This window comes from Protopterus annectens, chromosome 5.part1 (assembly GCF_019279795.1).
Source record: "Protopterus annectens isolate FY-2018-M chromosome 5.part1, PAN1.0, whole genome shotgun sequence".
NCBI classification, from domain to species: domain Eukaryota; kingdom Metazoa; phylum Chordata; order Ceratodontiformes; family Protopteridae; genus Protopterus; species Protopterus annectens.
The window spans coordinates 579,915,377-579,940,433 of record NC_056736.1 but is presented as its reverse complement, the minus strand read 5'-3'; the positions used below and the strand labels follow the sequence as shown (position 1 = coordinate 579,940,433).

The following is a 25,057-nucleotide window of genomic DNA, read 5'->3' as shown; positions in this document are numbered from 1 at the left end:
CTCTGTTAGATATGCTACATCTAAAGAAATCCCAATCCCTCCACACGACACGCTCCAGAGACCTCAACCTCATTACCACAATCAACAAAACAAGCTGGAGGGGCAGGTTCACAGACTGCCCATGCTATGGAACAGACTTCACATACATGTCAAGCCTCACTGGCCCTCTTCAAGAGAAATCTTGATGAGTGAATAGGAAATAGAAAATTCACCCCGGGGATCACTCCAGTGGCTCTACTCGACAGAGGCACTGGGAACTAAGGTCGGGTGGCACGATACCAGGGTAATCCTATGGGCTAGGCTTGTAAAGGCTCCAGGGCCATTAGCCTAGTAAACACCTATGAACATGGCTAATTCTTAACTGATACTAAACCCAAACAAAGCTAAACTCATGATTTTTCAACCCACAAGGCCCACTGTGCCCCTCCCCACTTTAAATATCTTGTCCTTGAACACCATCATCATTTCACCCGTGACCCACACTTAGCTATTGGAAGTAGTGACATTCATATTGCACAAACAATAAAAGAAGTACACAAAAAAGCTAGGCACCCTATACAACGACAAATACTTCACTAATAATACAAAAGCAACTATTGCTCAAACACATTTCATTTCAACTCTTCTCTACGCCTCTCCAATTCTCATCAACCTAAGGAAGTCAGACGTAGCTAAACTAGAATCATGCTATAACAAAATAGCCAGGTTTGCCATTAACTCTCCATTCATGTCACATCAATGCATAGCACTCAAGAAACTTAACTGGTTAGAACTTCCACAGATACTACTCTATAAGCAACTCACCACAGCCCAGAAAATTCTAAACCACCCAGAGAAGACTCCTTCCCTCCAAAATCTCCTACGCCTTTACTCTAGTAACTGCAATCTACGTTTAAGGAACAAAACTCTGTTGACAAAAGTTAAAGCCAACAATGCTGCAGGTGACTCTCTCTAGCCTTAACTATATTGCCAGAAACTGGAATAATCTCCCTCTTGAAATAACTGTTACTAACCTATCCAACTTCAAAAAGATACTTAAAGCTCACCTTTTCAAACACTGGCTATGCTCATGCAATACCCCTGGATAAACATCAGCACTCCTAAAACCTACACAATACATTTGTTCTGCATTTTTTCCTTCAACAGAACTGAATGTAAACTACCCTCAATATACAAATCAGGAACAGACCTCTCTCTTCTAGCAATCTGTAACATTTACGTATTTTATCTGACTGAAATTACTGCACATAACTATGTGTACTGTATACATAAGTTGTATATACTTAGTAGAACACTTATTTTGAATACTAATCTAATTGCGTTCACGTTGATATTTATGTATGTAATGGGCGTACCTTCGTTGAAGGTTGTGCGTCAGAGCTGGCAACTCGGCACGTAAAAATCTGCTGCCAATCATTAGCGGACCAGAGTTCCGGTGGTGGCGAACGACGGAAAAGCGAAGAGGCAGCATTCAATGGTCTTAAGTATTGCTCTGTAACTGCATGTATATTGCTATTTTTCTTGTGTGTGTGTAAATGTTTACATTTTCCATTCTGTGGAGCTTTTATCCCCAGGCCTCAGATGAAAAAGGGCTTCTGTCCAGTCAGACTTGCCCAGTAAACAAATGTAAAATAAATAAATAAATAAATAAAATGTTAAGGGGCAGCTACATTACACAGCCCAAAAATCATCATAATTATAATTCTACGAATTTACTATACTACATTCCTAGATGTACAGTACTCTCTCCTCTCTTCATTTTGGCAACTGTGGCCCCTTGGCTGATTATGCTACTCTTCATACAGCACGTATGGTCATTTGAATGAGAGACACACCTGCTCTAAGTATTAATAATCGTAGCACTGGGGAGACAAAGGCAGAAAAATAGGGACACTGTAAATACTGCTCTTACAAACGCAAGTTGTTAGAACATGTTTTGCATTAGCATGAATTTTCTGAAGGGTATGAAGTCTATAACTCAAATGTCTGCCATTATTTTCTGACTTTAATCCTCAATGATTTGCCAGAAAAATTTTTTAGGAGAAACAGACCAAAAATATGATACAAAAATTGGACATTGTGAAAATCTGGACAGGTGAGAAGTATGGCCAGTAAAGCTAGTCATATTATATTTAATATAAACCATTCTTGTTTGGCAAATATATGGAAATGGGTACATAATTCTCACCTGTCCCCGTTTTTTTTTTTTTTTTTTTTAATAGGGACAACCTCAATTCATTTCCTAAAATCTTGTGACTTTTTTTCATGACAACCTATTGGTTTACACGCCACGAATAAGTTACTAACATCAGAGACTCATTTTTACTAAAGATAACGTGTGCTAGCTAAATTCCCCTATTAGCATTACTGTTCCGTTCCAGACAAGGGACAGTTGGTCTGTATACTTATTTTTGTCCAAAGAAGCAAGGTATTATTTACAACTTCTGCATTAAATTTATAAAAAAAAAAACATGTTGCTCGCAGGCAACTTTCAGTACATTAAGCATATCTTTCAACCAATCAGTGACGCTCTTAACTAGAAGCACTGACAAGAGAAGGTGGATTACTATACATTTTCTGAAGTAAAATAAGTTTACGAGTCTAACTAATGCCATTATTTATTACACATAATTCACCACTTTATTGTCTCCAGTTTTAGGAAAGATTGAGACAGACGTTCAATTTGATGCAAAATCAGACATATGTATTAAATACTCTTAAAGCAACCCCCGAATGTGTCAGCAAAATATGAATCATCCCTTTGAATGCTGGCCATCGACGAAACTGACCCCACAACGCGAAACTCGCTAGTGTGACAATATCTTTGTATTAACTGCTCACCGCTTCCTTATTCTAAAAACCTACCGCTTCCGCCATTTTCGGCAATCGATTACGATTCAGTACATGCGCACCACTGGTTGCTTTGGCGCCTTCTTGTAATGATGAGATGTACTGTGGGAAGGAAGCGGATTGACTGTGCTTTTTTTCCCTTTCAGCTCGTACTAGGGGCGTTGAATCCTCCAGGCCACAAACAGCACTGTGGAGTCGGTTATCACCTGTTCTTGTAGTCTGTAGTGTACATTTCCCAACTAATACAAAATTATTGAGTATATGTTAAAAGCAGGTTATTATTATTTTAGTATAAAAATAAAATTAAGATGCCCAATTTTTGTGCGGCCCCCAACTGCACTAAGAAAAGCACCCAGTCTGATTTAGCTTTCTTCAGGTTTCCTAGAGATCCAGAGAGGTAAGTGGATGTTTAAACCCATCCAGAAATTTAGAAAAAAGTGTTCATTGTTATGAAATTAAATTGAAACAAGTTTGTGAGGACTTAAAACACTTTACGCATGGTTATAGTTTGGCATAGTGTAACCTTCATTGATGTAGTCGTATACATTGTACCAACAATAATGACGATCCCATAGTAAAGAGATGAAGTTATTTGAAAGAGATGCAACTTTGGGATTCTGGGCTGATAATACTCCCTGGTGCGGGAAGGGTTAAATAAAAAAAAAACAGTTGCTTTGGAGTAAGAGACATAGACGTCCTTAAACACGTACACTTCCTGGTTTCTTCCTGTTTGCCTTTCTGATTTTTTTTAGGTATTAGTGTCTTAATTCTAATTGTAGTAGCATAACTGTCAACCTCCCATCTCCAAACGGAGGAACACTGCCTCTTAGGAAGCAAATGGACAAAATGTGGAACACTTACAGGTTTCTATTATCATCTTCAGAGAGAGAGTTCATGGTTAAAATGTGTTACTTTATACAGCTCTTTTGATGGATTAATGTGAGTCATTATTTATTATGAATATTAGTTAAAAAAATTCTTAATACTGAATGCGTGACAGCCTATTTTAATGCTGCGAGGGACGTGGACTTTTTAGTAATCAAAACGAGGAACGTTCCTCTTAATGAGGTACGTATGTTGGCCAAAATATTGTCCAGTCCTTTTCTCGGCACTTTTTTTATCCCAAGTGAATGTGACCGTTTGGCCTTATAACAGTGTAGAATGCGCGTGCTCAATAATCCTAGGTTGTTTATTTTGATAGCCATACCTGCCAACTACTTCAGTATGAGGAACGTCCGCTTCTCATTAGGAGTCTTAAAACGTCCATACTCCACGCTGTTCCGCATGTAGTCTGTCACACATTCGCATTAATATATGTAAATATATATATTTCTCTTTTTATATATGTATGTGTCTGTATAGATATATATATATATATATATATATATATATATATATATATATATATGTGTGTATAGAGAGAGAGGTGTACTTTATTTTAAGTGATATCCATGGTAAATAATACTAACTTCACAGAGAGCTGTCAAATTCTTACCTGCAGAGTCAGAGATAAATTCAGAAATAATCCCTTTTTAAAAACACTAGCACTGTAAAGTTCAAAAGTTGACAAAATAAGACCGTTGTCATTTTGTATTGTATGTAATCCCGAAAGCACCAGGCTTAGGAGGGACAGTGACATTTCTAGCAAAAATTGGATAAATGTCCCTAAAAATCAGGGAAAGTTGAGAGGTATGAATCATATTAATTCAACAAAATAACTTCTTATAAGTTTAAAGTAGCACATTTTATCATTCTGTGAGCTTCTTAGTTGAAGTTAGTAATTGTTTCACATATTGTCCATTTGCTCCACATTCTGAACCTGGAAGGTTGAGAGCTGTGCTAAAGGGCAGTGCTGTAACTTTGGAAATTATTATCTCAGGAATGTAGGATGACATGTAAATTAAAGAAAAAAAAATGATTTAGTAATATTTTTAAAATGTACTTTTAGGTTGCAGAGCTGATGGAGTAAGACTATTTGCATTAATATGCATGGATCTTTGATGTCAGACTTTATCTACTTATTAACTTTTTGTCAAAAATCAGAAGTTTTAGAAGGGATGGTTGAAGGAATTATTTTATCGGGAACTGGAACAGTAAATAGCCTATAATGGACAAAATAAACTGACGTAAAATTTGCATTCTGATAAGGGATGAGAATGATTGATTTTCAGAACTTCATAACTCAAGATTGCATGAATGAAAGCCATTTTTTAACTGTGTTAACTTTCCCAACCCCATGATGATCAAGTGCACTGTCCTGTAGTTGGCACATTCATTTCTTCTGACTTCCCATGTTACATACACATAGTTGCTACTACTTCCTGGCAAGTGTGTTATTCTAAAGAGTTCAGCATGGATACACACGTGTACAATTGTGATGTTCATCTGGTGTGTAAAATACATCTCAGCTGGGCTTGGATTAATGTTTCACCTCTTGTTGCAGGAGTGTGGTTCCAGACAATTCTACCAGGTGTACGTACACCATACAGATTACTGGAAAAGTGCCCCTGCCAGAGTGGCGCCCTAGGCAGCTGCCTAGTTGGCCTGTGCCTAAGGCCAGTCATGCTACCAGTAACATTCCTCTAGGGAGCAACAGACTATCTCCAGCCCATTGGGTTTGGAAAGGCAGCATAGTTTGTTCACTTCCATCCTGACAGTTAAACCATCGTATGTTGGTGAGCACTTGGGGGATAGTGAATGGGGATCCTGCTAGAGCTTCAGCTGTAGTGCAGTTTGACAGCTGCTACTAACTTCAGCTAGTGTCATAGAATGGTTTCCAGGCAGCAAATGATGCACAGTGCCCTGTATTGGGCACATCTAAACACTTCTTCTTTAGTCCCATTCCTTAAGGGGAACAAGTGTTCCATAACTACCTCCCGCTACACACGCACTTTCAATTTCATTAGTGGATTATACTTTTGGAAAGTTTTTAAAGAATGTATTTCTACCACCTGTTATTAGGTGGGATATTCACAGTATGGTTTTTATTAGGTGCCTGAACTCTAGGGAATCTTAGATCTTCTACACAGAGAAGTTTCCTCATTATTTGCCTAAAAGAAAAATAGGTACAGAAAACAAGGGTACTCCCTTAACATGGAATAAACAGTAGATGATATCTTCTACCTGAGTAAAAGATAGCACCCAGACCACACACATTCAATATTGGTTAAAATGCATACGGTTTCTCAATAACAGACAACTCTTGTCTGCTCATGTAACCAAGTCACCATGATTCTGAACCAGCACTTAAGCTGGGTTAGGAGTTTTCCATTAACACCTATGGCAACTTCTCCAGGTTCTCCCTACATTACAAAGTTGAACCTGTGCCACTACTTAGTTATTAATACACAACTGACATTCGTATGATTAGTTATTGTTAAATACAATATATACCAAAACAAGATGTAACTTTTTTTTCTGTTTTATATATCTTATAAATATGTAAGTAAGATGCAACAGGGGTGTGAAATTGGAAGCTTAACTTGTATATATAATGATATTTAAATGTACTCTGCAAATGACATCTTGTAACTTATATTTTTGATTGCAGATATTAAATATCAGATTTGATTGTTTCAGCTGTAACATTCTGTAATGACTTAAATACTGAAATTATTTCTATCGATCCATCATCAACCCCTTTTTCCCATTTTGCACATATGGGGTCAGGGTATCACTTCAGCAGTGACAATCATCTTGAGCCAAGGTTTACACTGCCAGGTGGCTAGCCCTGCCGCTTTAGTTCATCCATACCACTCACTCGCACACAGGGCCAATTTAGAGAGTCCAGTTCACCTTCTGCATGTGTTTTTTGGAATGGGGAGGAAACTGGAGCACCCGGAGGAAACCCACACGACCACAGGGAGGATATACAGACTCCACACAGAAGGCCCCCAGCCGAGAATCTTGTTCCGAGGTGACAACACCAACCACTGTACCAGCACAGCTGCCCACAATTACTGAAATTATTTCTAATAAAATATATTGTACCATGTATATCTGGTATCACATCTGTAGAGTAACTTCTAGTGTGATTGTATTAGAATTTGTTTCTGAATAACAGAAAATGTATAATGTAATGTCTTGTTATACTGTCATTGTTTTGTCTTGATATTTTCTTGGATATCCAACATTTTAAGTGAAAAGTCAGGGACATTTGAGAAGTATGTTGTTGTTGTCTTTTGGCTTTTCCCGGTTAGGGGTCGCCACAGCGGAACTCCAGTCCGCTAATGATTGGCAGTAGATTTTCATGAACGCCGAGGTGCCAGCTCGACGTTCAACCTTCAACGAAGGCGCGCCCATTTACGCATGTCTTTCAAACACCCATCCAACTGCGGGGAGGACATGCAGACTCCACACAGAAGGCACTCCCCGCACTCCAGCCGAGAATCGAACAGGAGAACCTCTTACTCTGAGGCAACAACGCTACTGCTGCACCACCGTGGATTAGACTACATTTGAGAGGTATGATGCTGCTGTTTTTTTTTTTTTTTTTTTTTATACAGACACCTCCCAAGTAACAGCTTTCTCTGATTTTGATGGGAAGAAGCTTTGCCTGATGATCATAGCAGATATATATATAAAATGTGTGTGTGTATGCAGACATAGATATGTGGAGCCACGTCAATTTACTGAAAAGTAATATACTGAAAATTAGAGTACTGAATAGACAGTGTTGAAATGTCAACATGCTGAAACATTAAAATACCTACTTCCCTACATGTATAGAGCGCTGGGCTTCCCCATCTTGCAGGACATATGTTAGAGCTTGTTTCTAAGTTTCACTAGCAGGCGAGTGATGTTTGTTGACTGGATGTGTACTGGTGCAGTGTATGTAGGTAGTACATGTATTCTAGTAGTAGGTGTTTTGAGTTTGTCATTGTAAAGTTTCAGTGTTCTGACAATTCATGATTTTGTATTCAGTATTATGACTTTCAGTACCAATTTTTCAATAAGTTGTGGTGTGTGCGCGCATAAACATTTATTAAATAGTTAAGTATACCTGTATTTAATCCATCTATTGAAAATATTTGTTCAGGTTTCATAATGTGCTCAACATGTTCTTTATTCTGTAGATTTTCCTTCTTAAATGATGAGGGATCTGATGATGTCTTTCATTTGTTCCTCAATGTATGGGTCTTGGATCAGACTTTGGCAACTTGCAAGCTTCTGGATCTGGTGCTTATGCTCCCCCCTTACCCACAATCCCTGGTGGTATGTGAAATACCCTAGGTCTTGTTTGCCACCACAAGAGCAGTTACACCAAAAACGCTAGGTGTCCGGAAATGAACAGCCCAAATGCGACAGATAACTTGTTATACTTTAATGGATTCTGGTACCAGAATCCATTAAAGTATAACAAGTTATCTATCGCATTTGGGCTGCTCATTTCCGGACACCTAGCGTTTTTGGTGTAATTTCTTTTGTGTTTTCGTATATTGAATATTTTGCACCACAAGAGCGGGACAGATCTGTGGGTTCTTAGGAGATAAGTGAATAACATTTGACAAATATATTTTGTATCATATATATCTATATATACTCTTCCCATAACCTTTCTTTTTCCCATTTCTTCACCTCTTGCATTGGATTTTCTCTACATTTATTGTGTGTGTGTGTGTGTGTGTGTGTGTGTGTGTGTGTGTGTGTATATATATATGGAATACAAACTTTTTACTTTGTATCTTTTACTTGCCAGGTTGTAGTTATAACTAGTGTTATGGTTACTTTATTTTTCCCTTTCAGGATTTCCGAAAAACCATCTGGTTTTAAAAAGTGTGTAGCTTGTTCTCACAAGTTACCCAACTGTGACATCCATGAGAAATGCATCTATTGTCTAGGTCCTTCACAACTGAAAACAGCCCGCTCCATATGGGAAGCTTTTGGCCAGCAAGCCGTCATGGAGAGAAGGAACAAACTTATTTTAAAAGGATTTCTTCCAACACCTGGGGTAGAAAGTGCTCCTAGTTCCTCAAAACGTTCTTCTGCATCTGTCTCCTCCAACCAAAAACCTGCTAACAACCAAGGGGGAAAAAACACAGGGAGAGGAAAAAGACAAAGATAAGTTGAAATGTTTAAGGAAGAGGTCTGTGGATCTCTCTTCTTGTTTGATCTGACTTCTAAAATTCCAAAACCCTCAGAGCCAACACTCTTCATATCCGATTATTATCGGATCTAGAACTCTGAAGAGATACCTGTATCGGCTATGCTCCATTCTCAATCCCACAAGAAAAAAGATGTCATCACTGCAGACCTTCCTCCACTGCTTCACCTTTCCTGTCAGCCAGGTCATTTTAGGAACCTAACTTAAGCTGTCGTGGACAAGATGATGAGGAAATTTCTCCAGACGCAGATACAGTTGGGTGTCGTCCTGAGCCAGGTCTCCACTGGAGCAGAGGGAACAACTTTTTCCACATCAAGTAGGTACTCCCTCAGATCCAACCTTTCAGATTGGGGCTATTGGATCCGACACCCGCCTGAAACAAGTGTGCATTGGACCCTAGGCTTAGTTCGTCGACCCCCAATCTCCAATTCAGTCGGCTACGGCTGCTTCAGAGCCATCGGAATCTCGGAGTCTAGCTGTCGTTGCTGACTGCAAAAGAATGGGTTCAGATCAGAGATCTGAGCTGTTCCTTCCTTTTGGCTGTAACATCAGCCTAAGATTCTAGCAATGCAGCGTCTTGGGTTGAGCCTCCCTCCAAGACTTCAACTTGGCTCCCTGGACCTGTTTCAAGCTCAGAGTTCAAGGCTTTTGAGACAGCACTCTCTCATTCCAGAGAAAATACTTTTCCTTCACACTTGGATCTGTACCTTACCCAAAGAATCTTCTGGGGTCTGGATCCTACTCTTCGTGTCCCTTCTGGACAGCCAGTGACCACAAATCTCCCACTAACAACTATGGAGCAGACCACATCAGCTTTTGAGTCTTCAGCAGAGTATCCCACTGAGGAAGTACACAAGAAGCATGCCTGAAAAAAAGACACCTAGATTCTCCTCAAGAGTCTGCCACCACAGACACTATCTTTAAAGGAGAAGGTTCCCCCAGATCTCCCTTGAAGACAGGTCATTTGGAGAGATCTCAAACTTCTTAAAGAGAAAGGAGATGGTTTTCACAGCCACTTTCTTCAGAAGACTCTGTATTCAGTGAGGCTTTGGGCTGTGGGCCCATCTGTATCTTGGTTGGCTCTGCCTGTGGACAAAATGATAGACCTAATTTCTACATGGGCTTGGAATGAACTAGACACTGTGGAATCCATTCCCAAGTAACCAGACAAATTTCTCATTTGCCCCAAAGGACTGCTCTCATTGGAGGAAGGCCTCAAAGTAGATTGTGTGGTGGTGGTGGAGGTGGCCATCAGGAAGGAACTGGTGGAAGAGAGTTCCTCTGTCCACCCACCAAACAGGGAGTCTCATGCATTGGATAGATTTGGGAAGCAAGTCTATGCTTCATCTTTCTCTGAGTGTTTTAAATTATCTGGCACATGTTTAAGAGAGATTTGACCAAAGAATTCTCAAAGTCTGTCCTAGAGAACATGCCTGGGGATCAGAAAAATCCACTGTTGCGCAGCTGGCTGCCCTTCAATCATTGTCCAGTATCTTTATGCACCTTCTCTCCAGTGTTACAGCGGGTGCAGCCAGAGCAGCTGGTGCAGGCATATCCATTAGGAGATGCACATGGATGAGTCTCTTTGACTTTGCGGAACACTTCAAGATGTCCTTTGTGAATGTCACCTATGATGGATCAACACCTTTGATCCCAAAGTGAAAGATACTCTCCAGAAATGAAAAGGAGGGCAAATCTCTTTCTGCCGTAGAATCAAAATTTTCACTCTCCAAAGGACCTTTTCCAGGAATCCAAAGAGAGGCAAGAAAATATGTTTCTGTAAATCTCTGGAGTTTTCACCTGACACCTCTGGAGGCAGGGTCCCCTGTGGTGGGGGGACTCTAATGGATGTTGCTGTAGTGGCCAAGGTGGTCCACAGAATCAAGGGTTCAGAGGTCCTTTCTCTGAGTAGCCTTTTCCATGCTCCTGGGCACTTGCCTGACTGCTGCACTTTGAAGGCAGTTGGTTGGAGCCTATCCCTGTACTCAGCAACCTGGACATATATCACTCAAGACAAGTGGGTGCAGAGGATAATAACCAGAGGCTACTTCATTCCCTTTTACACCATTCCTTCTGTTCCAAAAAGACTTCTTGATGTTCAACCCCCTCAAAGGGAAGTGGCAGCTTCAGTAATAAGGAAGCTCCTTATCAATTGAGTCATCCAAGAGGTCCTACCAGACCAGACAAGATCCAGAATTTAATTTTTTTTTTTAGTGCCCAAGGTGGTCCACAGAATCAAGGGTTCAGAGGTCCTTTCTCTGAGTAGCCTTTTCCGTGCTCCTGGGCACTTGCCTGACTGCTGCACTTTGAAGGCAGTTGGTTGGAGCCTATCCCTGTACTCAGCAACCTGGACATATATCACTCAAGACAAGTGGGTGCAGAGGATAATAACCAGAGGCTACTTCATTCCCTTTTACACCATTCCTTCTGTTCCAAAAAGACTTCTTGATGTTCAACCCCCTCAAAGGGAAGTGGCAGCTTCAGTAATAAGGAAGCTCCTTATCAATTGAGTCATCCAAGAGGTCCTACCAGACCAGACAAGATCCAGAATTTAATTTTTTTTTTTAGTGCCAAAGAAAAATGGTGACCTCATACCATTTTTGGATTTAAGCTATGTAAACAATTTTGTAAAGAAAACGAAATTTCAGATGGTCACAATACAGTCTATTCTACCTCTTCTGAGAGAGAAAACTGGATGTGCTCGATTAGCTCTTTAGGATGTGTACTACCGCATAAAGGTGGACTGACACTCCAGGAAGTATCTTCCTTTCTGTCTAGGAGCCAGTCATTTTCAATTCAGACCTCTGCCCTTGGGTCTCACCATAGCTTCACGGGTGTCTACCAAATGTATGACAGTGGTTGCAGCTCATCTCTGATGGCAAGAGTTCGCATGTTCCTTTACTTTAACTGGTTTGTTACCACCCTTACCTGGGATCTACTTATCCAGGCCAGGTATTCCTTGATCCACCTCTTTTTCAGGCCTGAGTATTACTGTCAATCTGACAAAGTACAGTCTCTGCCCAGCTCAGTGTTTTAGAGAGCATAGGATCCCAGGTGGGTACAAGATTTCAGATTGCAAGACTTCCCTAGGCAAGAATTGCAACCATTTTCCATCAAGCCGTAACAGTTCTGCCTTTCAGAAACCACCAGCAACAAAAATTTTTCATCTCTTAGATTCTGTGGCAACATGAATTACCCTGGTTCCTGTAACCAAAAACTACATGTGAGTTCTTCAGTGGACTCTTGCAGTCCACTGGTCAATAAGACGACAACCTATGGGGTGGAATTTATTGGAGAAACTGGCATAGGAACCAAGGTTCCGAGAGGGAAAGATGATAGAATGGAAAGACACCAAGACAGTCCGCTCCGAGAGGTCTGGGCGTCGAGACTTCCTCGTCGGCTCCGAGGGGGTAAGTAGCATTGGACCCTTGTCCGACCCCGCTGTCCCTCTCGGAGCTTTGGTGCAGGTGAGTTCGGCTCCCACATCTGCCTCGGAGCCATCGCTTTTGGTGCGGAGAAGGTCTCCAGGCTCACCGGAGCCTCCCTCCGTTCCGGAACACAGTGCCTTCGAGGTGATGTGTGCTGTCCACCGAGACGGCCCCACCCTCTGCTCCATTGGCTCCGTCCCAGTCGATACCCATGTCTGCCTCAGATCCTTCTCTCAGTCACAAGCGTAGGGAACCTATGCCCCAGGATGCCCCACTGGGTGACCCCTCTTCTTCCGAGACCTCTCCTGAGCATGCCTCAGAGGAGGTTCCCAGGAAGAAAAAATGTAAGAGGAAACATGTGGACTCCCCTGAGTGCGTCACCTCTGATACGTACTTGGATGACTCGGAAGGGTCCCCCTCTGAAGATGTATAATTTTCAGACATTCTGGAGATCCTTAGAGGGGAAACTGGAAGTCCCTTGCCCCTTCTGAGGATGAGTCCGTGTACCTGGATGCATTTGGTTCCCGACCTTCCACCTCCTGGGTGTCTCCACCTTTCGACCCACTTTTGATTGTCGTGAGTTGAAAGGCTTGGAGTGCTGCAGAGTCCATGGAGCCTGTTCCGAGAAGGGCCAGACAAATTTATGACTGCACCAGATGACAAGTCCTTCCTCTCCAAAGGTGTGCCAGTTGATGCTATGGTGGTGGAAGCAGCCACCAAGAAGAAACTTGCGGAGACTTCCTCTTCTATCCATCTGCCAAACAAGGAGTCTAGAGCCATGGATAGGTATGGGAAGCGTGTTTTCTCTTCAGCGGCCTTTACTCTCTAGTCACTGAACTACTTGACGCATTTTACAAGGCTTCAGAGGGATCTCCTTAAAGAGTTGGGAGATGCCCTCCAGGATCCTTCAGCTGAGGGAGCGGCTTTCAAGTCCACTAGCCAGCTAGTGACCCTAACCTTCATTATCAACTCCTCCATGCGCTTGATTTCTTATGCAGCAGATGGAACGAGCAGGGCTGCAGGCACAGGAGTAGCTCTTCACCGACACTCCTGGATGCGCCTTTGTCAATTTCCGGAGCCCTTCAAGTCCTCCTTTACGAACGCCCCCTTTGACGGATTGGCCTTGTCCGGGCCGCAAGTTCGAGAGACTCTTACCAGGAGTGAACGTGATGGCAAAACTCTCTCTCTCTCTGCCGTAGGAGTCCGTTTTTCCACTCCATCCTGGCCTTATCCCAAAGGCCAAAAGAGTGGTAAAATGTGGTTCCGTAAATCCTGGGGGGCTTTGCTGGACACTCGTGGCAGAGGGGGAAATAACGGGAGACGCCGACCTCGTGGCAGGGGGGGTCCGCAACAGGGGGACAGGGATACGTTCTCTGCCAGACCCTTTCAAAATCCCTGAAGGATTTCCCGGCTGCTCACCTCTGGAGGCAGTCGGGGGCAGAATTTCACTGTACCCAAGAGCCTGCCAAGATTATAACAGAAGACAAATGGGTACAGTGCATAATATCCAGGGGTTACAAAATTCCCTTCACCCAAGTACCCCCAAATTGTCAAAAATCAACAATCCCAGATATTCCACCCAGTCTTCGGGATCAAGCAGCCGTAGAAGTAAAAACTTTGCTGCAAAAAAGATCCATTCAGGAAGTTCCCGCAGACCAGATAGAATCCGGAACTTACTCAAGGTTCTTTTTGGTTCCAAAGAAGACAAGGGACTGGAGACCGATCTTGGATCTCAGCAAGTTAAACAGGTCAGAAGACCAAGTTCTGGATGGTGACACTGCAGTCCATTCTACCCTTTTTGGGTCAGGATGATTGGATGTGCTCTGTCAATCTCCAGGACGCGTACTACCACATAAAATGGACAGGCAATCCAGGAGGCATTTACACTTCCGGCTGGGAGCCAGTCATTATCAGTTTAGAGCTCTGCCCTTTGGCCTCACCACAGCCCCCAGGGTTTTCACCAAATGCATGGCAGTAGTCAGGGCTCACCTGAGACGTTTGGGATTCTAGGTGTTTCCTTATCTTGCTGACTGGCTCCTGTCTGCCACCACCAAGCATAATCTCCTAAGGGCCAGGAACCCCACTATTCACAGTTGTGCATGCCTAGGAATCACAATAAATTACGAAAAATCTGCTTTGTTGCCCTCTCAGTGTATTACTTTCATAGGCGCTGAGCCAAACACAAGAGACATGATAGCCAAGCTTACACAAGAAAGAGTGCTTGCCATTCAAGGTCAGGTGTCTCTTCTTTTGTCAAAATCAAAGGTTCAGGCTTGATTTGTCCTGAAAGTCTTGGGGTTAGTTCCGCTAGCCTGTTATCACATGAGGATCCTGCAATGACTCCTCTTCACTCAGTGGTCGTATCAGGATTTGCCAATGTCACACATGATCTTAATCACGGATACTTGCATGAAAGATCTACAGTGGTGGCTCCACTCTCCCCTAGTCTGCCCTTGGCAGACCCTTTGTAGCCCCTCTTCTAGTAGCCACAGTGACCACAGACGCTTCCCAGAAGGGGTGTGGGGGGGCATTATCTGGGGCAGACAGTCCAAGGAACTTGGCAACCTCATGAGTACCACATGCACATCAATGTCCTGGAGATGAGAGCGGTGTTACTAGCGTTGCAAGCACTTCACGACTCTCTCCCTTTGGGCCATATAGCAATTCAGATGGACAACATGTCAGTAGTGTGGTACGTCAACAAGCAGGTGGAACCAAATCCTATCCCTTATGTTCGGAGGCCCTTTGCATATGGCAATGGGCGACTTACTGTCAGCGTTTTCTGGTTGCAACGCACATTCCGGGGAAATCCAACATGATAGCGGACAAACTCAGCAGGGCAATTCTCATGCCCCACGAGTGGTCTCTGAAACAATATGTGGCAGATATGATTTTCCGCAGATGGGACCATCCACGCTGCGATCTCTTTGCCTCTCACCTAAACAACAAATGCAGCGGCTATTTTGCCCTAGTTCCCTCTCCGGGACAGTCACCCAGTGATGCACTGGTCCACGATTGGCCCCCCAGAATCCTTTATGCTTTTCCACCCTTTCCTTTAATTCCAAAAGTTCTTCAGAAAGCAAAGTTGTTGAATTGCAAACTGATCCTCATTGCTGCATACTGGCCTCGTCAGATATGGTTCTCATTCCTATCACATTACCTGAAAGAGGAGCCTTGGATTCTGAACCCAGTTCCGGACCTTCTGACACATCAGTCGGGTGCTCTTCATCCTTCCATGCCAGCTCTCAAGCTGAGATCTTGGTTTCTCCACTTCCAATCCTAGCCAGGCGCCCTGATATCTCTCCGATGGTTCAACATATTTTAGTCTCTTCCCATAAACCAACTACTAGGAAGCTTTACACTAGTAAATGGAAGAGGTTCTCACTCTGGGCCGAACATAATGACATTGATCCTTTTACAGCCCCAGTTTCAAAAATTTTGGATTTCCTGGCTGAAACCTTCGAAAAAGGAGCAGCGGCTGCTACGATTCATGTTCAACTGGCTGCTATTTCTAACTTTCATGTGGGACTCCTAGGTTCTAATGTCATGTCCCATAAGTTATGCAAGGCCTTTTTGAAAGGTGCTACCCTTTTAAGGCCTCCTATCTGAGAACCTCTCCGTCCTTGGGATTTAAACCTAGTACTAGCTGCTTTGATCCTTCCTCCCTTTGAACCAGCTGCTTCTTGTCCTATGAAGTTCATATCATGGCAGATTCTCTTCTTTGTTGCAATTACAGGTCTCTGAGTTACAAGCACTTTCCATCTGCCTGCCTTGCATGATTTTTCACAAGGATAGAGTCTGTCTTAGGACTAATCCTTCCTTTTTACCAAAAGTCTGCTCAGAATGTAAATTTAATCACTCAATTGAACTTCCTGTTTTCTTTCCAAATTATGGCAACAAGGCAGAGTACAAATTACATTAGTTGGATGTCCACAGGCAATTACGATTTTATCTTCAAAGGACCAAGGACATCAGAAAATCAAATCAGTTGTTTGTATCATTTTCTCAGAGCAAACAAGGCTCATCTGTTTCCAAAGTGACTTTTTCAAAATGGTTGTCTAGTACTATTACTTATGCTTATGAGTCTCGGAATGTGTCAGTCCCATAGAAAGTCAGGGGGCATTCCACTAGGTCCTTGGCTACCTCCATAGATTTTCAAGCTAGGCTTCCTTTAGATACTATTTACGCGGCAGCAACATGGGCTACTCCCCATACTTTATAACTCATTACAAAGTGGACATGGCTTCTTAGAACAGGGCATCCTTTGGTTCCATGGTTCTGAAGTCTCTCTTCCAGTGAGCCACCTGGGATTTAGGTGCTAGGGACGCTGTCCCAACCAGAAAAAAGGAAGGCAAAATGGACAGCATAACCTAAAGAAGTTATGTTCTTACCATAAAGTTCCATGTTTGTTGTCCTATATCTCGTCTTCCTTCTTGCGTCCCTCCCTCCTTCCCCCATCCTGGATGATTGAGAGGAATTCATTTTTTGGCTGATATGGGTGAGTATCCTGTGCCTTTCAACCTTTGGTGTTCTCCTTGTCACCATGTTTTCCTTTCCTGTTGGTGCAAGGAGCCTTATTGTTACCTCTTTTGTTGTGTGTGTGTGTGTGTGTGTGTGTGTGTGTGTGTGTGTGTGTGTGTGTGTGTGTGTGTGTGTGTGTGTGTGTGTATATATAATTTTTTCTCCTTATATAGAGGTCAGTTATCACAAACGAGATCTGGGTAGCTACTGCTATGCATGCTGGGATAAGAGGTGAGCCTCAAGCCAGTTAGGACTCTTCGAGCTTTAGAAGTGGCCAAGTCGGAGCCGAGATCGGCTCCAAACCCAACCAGAAAGAAGGAAGGCGAGATACAGGACAACAAACATGGAACGTTATGGTAAGAACATAACTTTTTTCTTACCATAACTGCTGTGGTTGGCATTTCAAAATGGCTGCACACTGAGCAGCAGCTTAGTTTCAGCTCAATATATGTGAAAACAGACACGGGGGCAGTGAAATGTAAGCCTGGGTAAAATTCCCTTACTAGCTAGTAAGTACACTGTGTGGAGGCCATCAAAGCAAGAAATTCATAGAATCTAAAAAAAAGTCAACCAGAAAAACTGAAGACAAAATACTGGCTGGGAAAAAATGCTGTTCTTCAGCAAAAAGCATTTCAAGCTTCGGCTTTGGTTCAAGAAATGGCTTCCAGTAATTTATAGGGGAAAAAAAAACAAATGCACTGAGAAATGATTAAAATAAATGAAGCACTGAAGGAATATATCAAGTCAAATAACAAAAAGCTGGAAAAATAAAACAAACTTTAATTAGATATTCAGATGAACTGAAAACAGCAAAAATTGCAGGTTAAAATGAAGAAAAGGCTGATAAGCCTCATAATCAGATGATTGAAAAAATAGAGTTACAAGACAAAGCTTGCAGAGAAAAACTGAAATTTGTTGCTTTACCAGGGAAATTTAAAGGAACATACAGTAATAATTTTATGAAAACAGAAATAAGCAACTGGACTGGGGTTCCACAGCAGAATTTGTTAATTGAAAGGGCACATTGAGTGTATGCTCCAAAACTGGCCATGAGAAATCAGCCAAGATGTATATTCGTCAAGATGGACTCGTACCAGCAGAAAGAGTTGATTCTGACAAAACTGTGCCAGAAGGGATAAGTATTAAAAACTGAAAACAGCAGAGTGTTTGTGGAACATGAATATTCACTGTACACCAGGCAGAAAAGCTAATTTATCCTAGCAGTCAAGGAATGTTGAGAGACTGGAGTGAAATTCAAGCTGCTGTATCCAGTTGTTTTCAGAATATTTTTTTTCCTAGAGGATAAAAGACAATTTTCGATGCAAGCTAATGAGGAAATAAAAAGTATATCCTGCAAAAAGTGAACCAGTAAGCACAAGGGATTCTTCTTGTCATTCTTCTGACAAGAGACTTTACCAATGAAACATTTTCCAATGTTCCAAATGAAAATGCTTGTGAGAGAGAGAGAGAGAAAAGTGCAAGAGTTGATTAGAAAAAAATAAAAGTAATTTAGTCTTGAAACAGAGTATGGCGTTGTGAGATGGAGATGATCAGGAAGAAGATCAGCAACACTAAAATTAGTGAATAAATGGGATAAAGCATCAGTCACATGTAAAATATGGCTTTGCAAGAAAAGACTGCTCTTTTGTTGACTAAACTTGTTTGTAGACTGTAAAGCACATAACCCACATTATGTTAATATTTAGAAGGTCACCAAGGGGGGGAAATAAGTCGCTGTAAGTAAAACACTTTTTGTTCTTATTAGTATTTGAATAAAACATTTCATGATATAAACTGCATGTAATGTGCAATCAGGGATATTTTAAATGTGAGTGAGTCTTTTCAGTGACTGTGTGTATTAACAATATTAAAGAAACAAGTATATTTTGGAATTGTAAGACCTGTAGGTTTTAAAGTATAACAAGAGAAGAAAGACTGGACAGAAGCCAGTTTAAGTTAATTTAATTCTGTGATATTTGACTGCTCGGACAGGGTGGAAAAGTGTACTGATCATAAGAGGAATTAAGATGGTAATTTTCTTTTTTTACATGGGTGCTTGCGCAGATTAATGTTCTTGGCTTAAACTGTAAACAATTTTTCTAAGTAAATACAAAAAAAAAGACAAAATGATGAAATGCTAAGTATGTTGTATCTGCAAATGCGAGTGCCAAGAAGTCTGCAGCTAAAGGCAGTTAGGGGAATTTTGTGCATTCTGTTCTGAATGAAATGTACAAAGATTCCTTTATGCATCTGCAAAGTTGTTAACTGCTTTTTTTTCTCATTGCTGATTACTTTAGCATGGAAATGCACTGTCTGTAGGTGCAAGCAATTAATTTTGATAGTACTGGGCATTCTTTGCTGAGGGAAATGCATAATTTAAAGGTACAATGGCATATGTGGTTCAGTGAAAAATAAAGTTTGAAATTATGGGAAGTGAGTAAGAGAGAGCCTTCCCTGCAACCTTAATAATTGAATGTATTTAATAGAACAGTGAGTAATTTAGTTTATTTCAAGGTAGCCAATGCACTTTTTCTTAGGGCTAAAAGTTGATGTTTTCTGAATGCATATAAACTGTTTTCACATCTGGAAGAGACATGGAGATAAAAGAATGGACAGCAATCTGTTTAAGTGGGAACAGACTGAAAGGTTACCCATGTTAAAGCATGTGTTAAGTTTAGATGAGGTTATGCCTGTGGGTGCAGCTGTCGATTTGGGGCAGTTATTCCTATCTGGATGGCTAAATGTCATTTGTTGAAAGTATGGAGTAGTTTTGTGTGTGTGTTCTAAGTTAATGGAGGTATTTTGAAAATGTATATATTTTTTTGTTTATGGACTTTCATTAAAGCAGAACGTCTTAAAATGTATCATGGGTTCAAATGGAGATGAAAGGAAACAACTGCATAAAAGATTAGCCTTCCACTGTGTGCATGTAAGACAAAAGTCGGGAATGCAAATTAAAAAAAAACTACCATGTATAATAAGTGGGAACAACAGATTTTTATCATAATAGTTACTCTTTCAGTAGTATCTGGGAAAGTAAGTGGCCTTACAGGTGCAGACAAAAAGGAAAGAGTTATTGAACTATACTAAGAATTGCACAGTGCAAATAACAGTGTTGCAGGAGACAGCTTTAGAAACAAGTGAGCATATGAATCTGACAAAGAAAGGATTTCAGGATGCTTATTCAGCAGAATATTGGGGACAAATGAAAAGGAGACTTCTAATACCAATTTCTAGAGGATCTCCAATAGCGATAGAAGAGGAAAAAAGACAATAATGGTAGATATGTGGTAGTAACGGGCTGTTGGCAAGGGAGGAAGATTATACGGCCATTTGTATTCCATTAAAGAATTGCTGTTATAAAGCTTAAGACAATTTTAGGACAAATGATTAGCTTTCAGCAGGAAATATTACTTATAAGTGGAGATTGGATCGGATCTTGAATTGCTTAGTGAGGATATATCAGAGGTACCTAGAAAGGGAAAATTATAACAAAAGAGAGTAGATTTCTGTTGAAATATATGAAAATATTTGGTATGGAAGATGTGAATCCAGTAGTAGGAATTTGGACAGAATTAACATATTATTCCCCAAAGTACAATAACTTTCCTAGACCAGATAGAAATGATATATCACAGGAACATGTGCATTAACTGAAAGGTTTAACACACATCTAATTTCTATTTCAAATCTTGCACTGATAAAAATGTAGGGTAATGAAATAAGAAAATGAGACACTGCACTTTCACACCTAACTGTTAAGAGAGAAATCTAAGGAATGTGTAGTAGAAATTATCTGACAGTTGTTAAGGGAGATGGAAATTTATTCAGATGGGATATCTAGTGAGTGGGATAAAAGGAAAATGGAATTTAAAAATAAGCTAGAAATAAGAGACAGAGCTGGCTAAGAAGTAATAGGACCTATTGCAGGAGTTGACAAAGGTTTAAGTATTACAGAACAAGAAGAGGAGAGACTGTAAAGTATATAAGGGAGTATCTGGATAATGTGCAAGAGTTTGTAAAGACGTCTGTTACAGTTATTTCTTGATAACTGTAGAGCACAAAAATCTTTAGCACAACAACTTGGGCAACGGACGTTAGGAAGGCGTGACTGGGTTACTGTTAGTGTGCAGTAGCCTGTCTGAACTTTATCAGCCTTGTACAGTATGTACAAAGCTTCTTTAGTGACTGTCATACTTTAAGTCGCAGCCCAGAGCCAGAGAAGCATATACAGTGAATACCAACTTTACGAAGCCCATCTGTTTTTCCTCCAGCCACTAAAATCCATGACATTTAGAATGTCAGAGGGTGCTAATTCTAAAAGGCTTGACAAAAAGCAAGAGTTATGTGCGTGACTTAATGTTACTAGAGTACTCTGACAGTTATACCTTGTCTTTCAAAACATGTAAAAATGCATATAATCATCAGATGTTAAGTTGTCAATCTCGCCTTCATTCTTGCTGGATGGGTTCGGAGCCGAACCTCGGCTCCGACTCGGCCACTTACTAAAGCTCGAGAGCTAATTTTATTGGCTCGAGGCAACCCTATATCCCATGATGCTAGGTGATAACTACCCAGATCTCGTTTGCCGCTTCGCTGACTAGGTGCGTTTTACCGGCTCTTGGTAAGTGTTGGGATTTCTTTACTTCAAAGTCACCTTTGAAACTTAGCCTTCCACTTCCTCTCTTTGTTTTAGTTAGCTAACAGTTATATACACTCCTTTTCCCGTTAGTGCTAAATTTTTTTTCCATTTTAATCCCTCCCCCTACTTTAGGCCTTAGGCCTGCTCCTTTCCTAGTTCCTGACAGGGATTCTCTGCTGTGTCTGTGGTGCGCTTGTGTATCCCTGTTTAACTAGTTTGCTTGGTTTGGGTGTGTGTGTGTGTGTGTGTGTGTGTGTGTGTGTGTGTGTGTTTTACTTGTGACTTTTCTTCGGCAGTACTATGTCGAAGGACACAAAGGTCTCAGGCTTCAACAAGTGTGACTCGTGCTGTCAGAAGATGGCTCTGACAGATGGTCACACTTCTTGTGTTTACTGCCTGGGACCCCTGCATCTGCAGGACTCTTGTTCTGTGTGCCATGCATTCAGCCCAAGAGTCCTGCAGGAGCGCAGGAACAAATTAATATTAAGGGGCTTATTAAAGGCCGAGGGCTCCCCACCTAAGTCCGTGCCGGGGAAGCCCTCGAAGCCAGCAAAACCGTCGGCTCCGAGTCCTAAGCCTTCGGCTGCTGGCTCATCTGTGGCAACATCGGCTCCAGCTGGAGCCGATGCTTCGGTGCCGCAGCTTCCAACTTCGGCTCCACTCGGCGCCGATACTGCTGAGCCTTTACTTTCACGGTCAGTTCCGGCTGGAGCCGATGTATCTTCGGCTCCTTCGGCTCCATCCATCTCCAGAAAAAGATCCAGATCTCCATCTCTGGAATCGATCCACTCGGCTCCAGGGTCGCCCTTGCTCTCGGAGCGGAGCCATCAGAGCCGTTCTTCTCGGTTGTCCAGGCTTTCCGACCATGACCTCGAGAGAGTGGTCAGTAGACTGTTAAAGTCTCAGGCAGTGGCCCAAATGCTTCGTAGCCCGTCTCACCAGACAGTGGCTATTTCAACTCTACCTGCTATTCCTCCTTCGACTCTCCCTCAGAGTTCAGAGCCGGAGCTCCTTGGAGCCGTGACTGTTGTGGCGTCTGAGCCGATACCTCCCCCTTCGGCTCAGTCGTCTTCTGCTCCGATCTCCTCCTTGATACCTTCATTGGAGAGATCCGGGCGCCTGGTCTCTCTCGCCGGCTCCGAGGGGGCGAGTGGCATCGGACCCTTGTCCGACCCCGTTCTCCCTCTCGGAGCGTCGGCGCTGATGAGCTCGGCCCCGACATCGGCTTCGGAGCCGTCCCTGTCCGTGCGGCCTGGAGTTCCTATCTCTTATCTGATAGGGGAGCCTTCAAGGTGATGAGGAGTGTACTAGCCCCAGGGCACGGTCAACAGTCAGCTCCATCAGCTCCTCCCACTACAGTGCCTGCTGATGTCTCTTCCCACTCTCTTGCTCCCGGACCCAGAGACCCAATGCCTCAGGTTTCCCCACTGGGAATATCTTCCTCTTCCGAGGCTTCTCCTGACCCTTCAGGTGAACCTCCGCGCAAGAGGACATGTAAGAGGAAGCATGTGGACTCCCCTGAGTCCATTACATCCGATACCGACTTGGATGAGTCGGAAGGATCCCCAAGGTCCCCCTCTGAGGATGTCTCCTTCTCAGACATCCTTGAAATCCTGAAACAGAGGGGGAACTGGTCTTCCCTTAATCCTTCTGAGGACGAGTCGGTTTACCTGGAGGCGTTTGGTTCTCGACCCTCCACCTCCTGGGTGTCTCTGCCTTCGACCCCTTATGGGCGTGGTGGCACGGAAGGCGTGGGCCCCCAGTTGATGGAACCCACCCCACGGAGGCCTTCTAAATTTATTACGGCTCCAGCGGATAGGCAATTTCTAACAAAAGGTGTCGGTTGATGCCATGGTGGTGGCTGCAGCCACCAAGAAGGAACTAGCGATCCTTCAGTACCTATCCATCCTCCTAACAAGGATTCTAGGACTATGGATAGGTACGGCAAGCGGATGTTTTCTTCAGCGACCTTTGCCATGCGGTCGCTGAATTACTTGTGTCACTTCACCCGCCTTCAGAGAGATGTTCTCAAAGAGTTGGGTGAAGTTTTACAGGATCCGTCAGCTGCTGGGTCCCAAGAGAAAATCAACTCACAGCTGGGAACCCTAAACTCCATTGTTAACTCCTCCATGCGGCTCATTTCCTATGCAGCTGATGGAGCGAGTAGGGCTGCAGGCACAGGTGTGGCCTTAAGGCGTCACGCCTGGATGCGGCTTTGTAATTTTGCAGACCCCTTCAAGGCGTCCTTCACTAACTCCCCCTTTGATGGTTCGACGTTGTTCGGCCCTCAAGTGAAAGACACCTTGACCAGATGCGAGCAAGATGGCAAGACTCTTTCTGCCGTAGGAGTCCATTTCTCCACCCCTTCCAGACCATATCCTAATGGTCAAAAGGGTGGAAAAATGTGGTTCCGCAAATCACAAGGAGTCACGCCTGACGCAGGAGGTCAGTTTACCCCCAGAAGCAGAGGGGGTAACAACAACAGACGCCGCCCAAGAGGCAGAGGGGGTCCGCAGAATCAGGGTAACAGAGAGTCTCTCTCTGACCAACCCTTCCAACATCCCTGAGATGTTGCCTGACTGTCCACCTTCGGAGGCAGCCAGGGGGAAGATTATCGCTGTACCCAAAAGCCTGGCTCTCCCTTACTTTAGACAAATGGGTACAGTCGGTTATATCCGAGGGTTACAAAATTCCCTTTATCCAAACCCCAACTCAACAAAAGGGATCCCTTCCAGACGTTCCACACAGTCTAAGGGAACAAGCAGTGCTAGAAATTTCAAAGCTACTAGCAAAAAGGGCCATCCAGCCAGTCCCAGCAGACCAAATAGGATCCGGAGTTTACTCAATGTTCTTTTTGGTACCAAAAAAAACAGGGGACTGGAGACCAATATTGGATCTCAGCAAACTAAACAAGTTTGTAAAAAAGACAAGATTCTGGATGGTCATGCTACAGTCCATTCTACCCTTCCTGGGCAAGGACAATTGGATGTGCTCTGGACCTTCAGGACACGTACTATCACATCAAAATTCACAGGTGCTCCAGGAGGTTTCTCCGCTTCCGGCTAGGGGCCAGTCACTACCAATTCAGAGCCCTGCCCTTTGGTCTCACTACAGCCCCCAGAGTGTTCACCAAATGTATGGCAGCGGTTATGGCTCACCTGAGGCATCAAGGATTCCAGGTGTTTCCATATCTATCATCGCCAACCACCAGGCATTAACTTCTTCAGGCCAGAGATTACACCATCCACATTTGCAGAGGGCTAGGAATCTCTATAAATTTCGAAAAGTCTGCTTTGTCGCCTTGTCAATCTATTACCTTTATAGGTGCCAACTTGGACACCGTGCAGCTTTCAGCAAAGCTAACAGATCAAAGGATTTTAGATATCCAAAATCATGTCAATGTTCTGCTTCAGAGCGACAGAATTCAGGCCAGGTATGTCCTGAAAGTATTAGGGCTCATGGCGGCCGCCAGCACACTTCTTCCTCTTGCCCGTTTTCCAATTTTTCAAAAAT

The 25,057-nt window shown here is 42.8% G+C and overlaps 1 protein-coding gene across 1 annotated transcript in view; it reads left to right on the top strand.

The window, feature by feature from the left end:
- The first annotated feature begins 2,623 nt into the window (after nt 1–2,623).
- Nucleotides 2,624–25,057, top strand: part of THAP12 (THAP domain containing 12) — a 299,454-nt gene continuing 277,020 nt past the window's right edge. The window contains exons 1-2 of the mRNA XM_044072831.1: nt 2,624–3,247; nt 8,596–8,828. Coding sequence (XP_043928766.1) covers nt 3,159–3,247; nt 8,596–8,828 — 322 coding nt within the window. The 5' untranslated portion in view covers nt 2,624–3,158. The remainder of the gene's footprint in view (nt 3,248–8,595; nt 8,829–25,057) is intronic.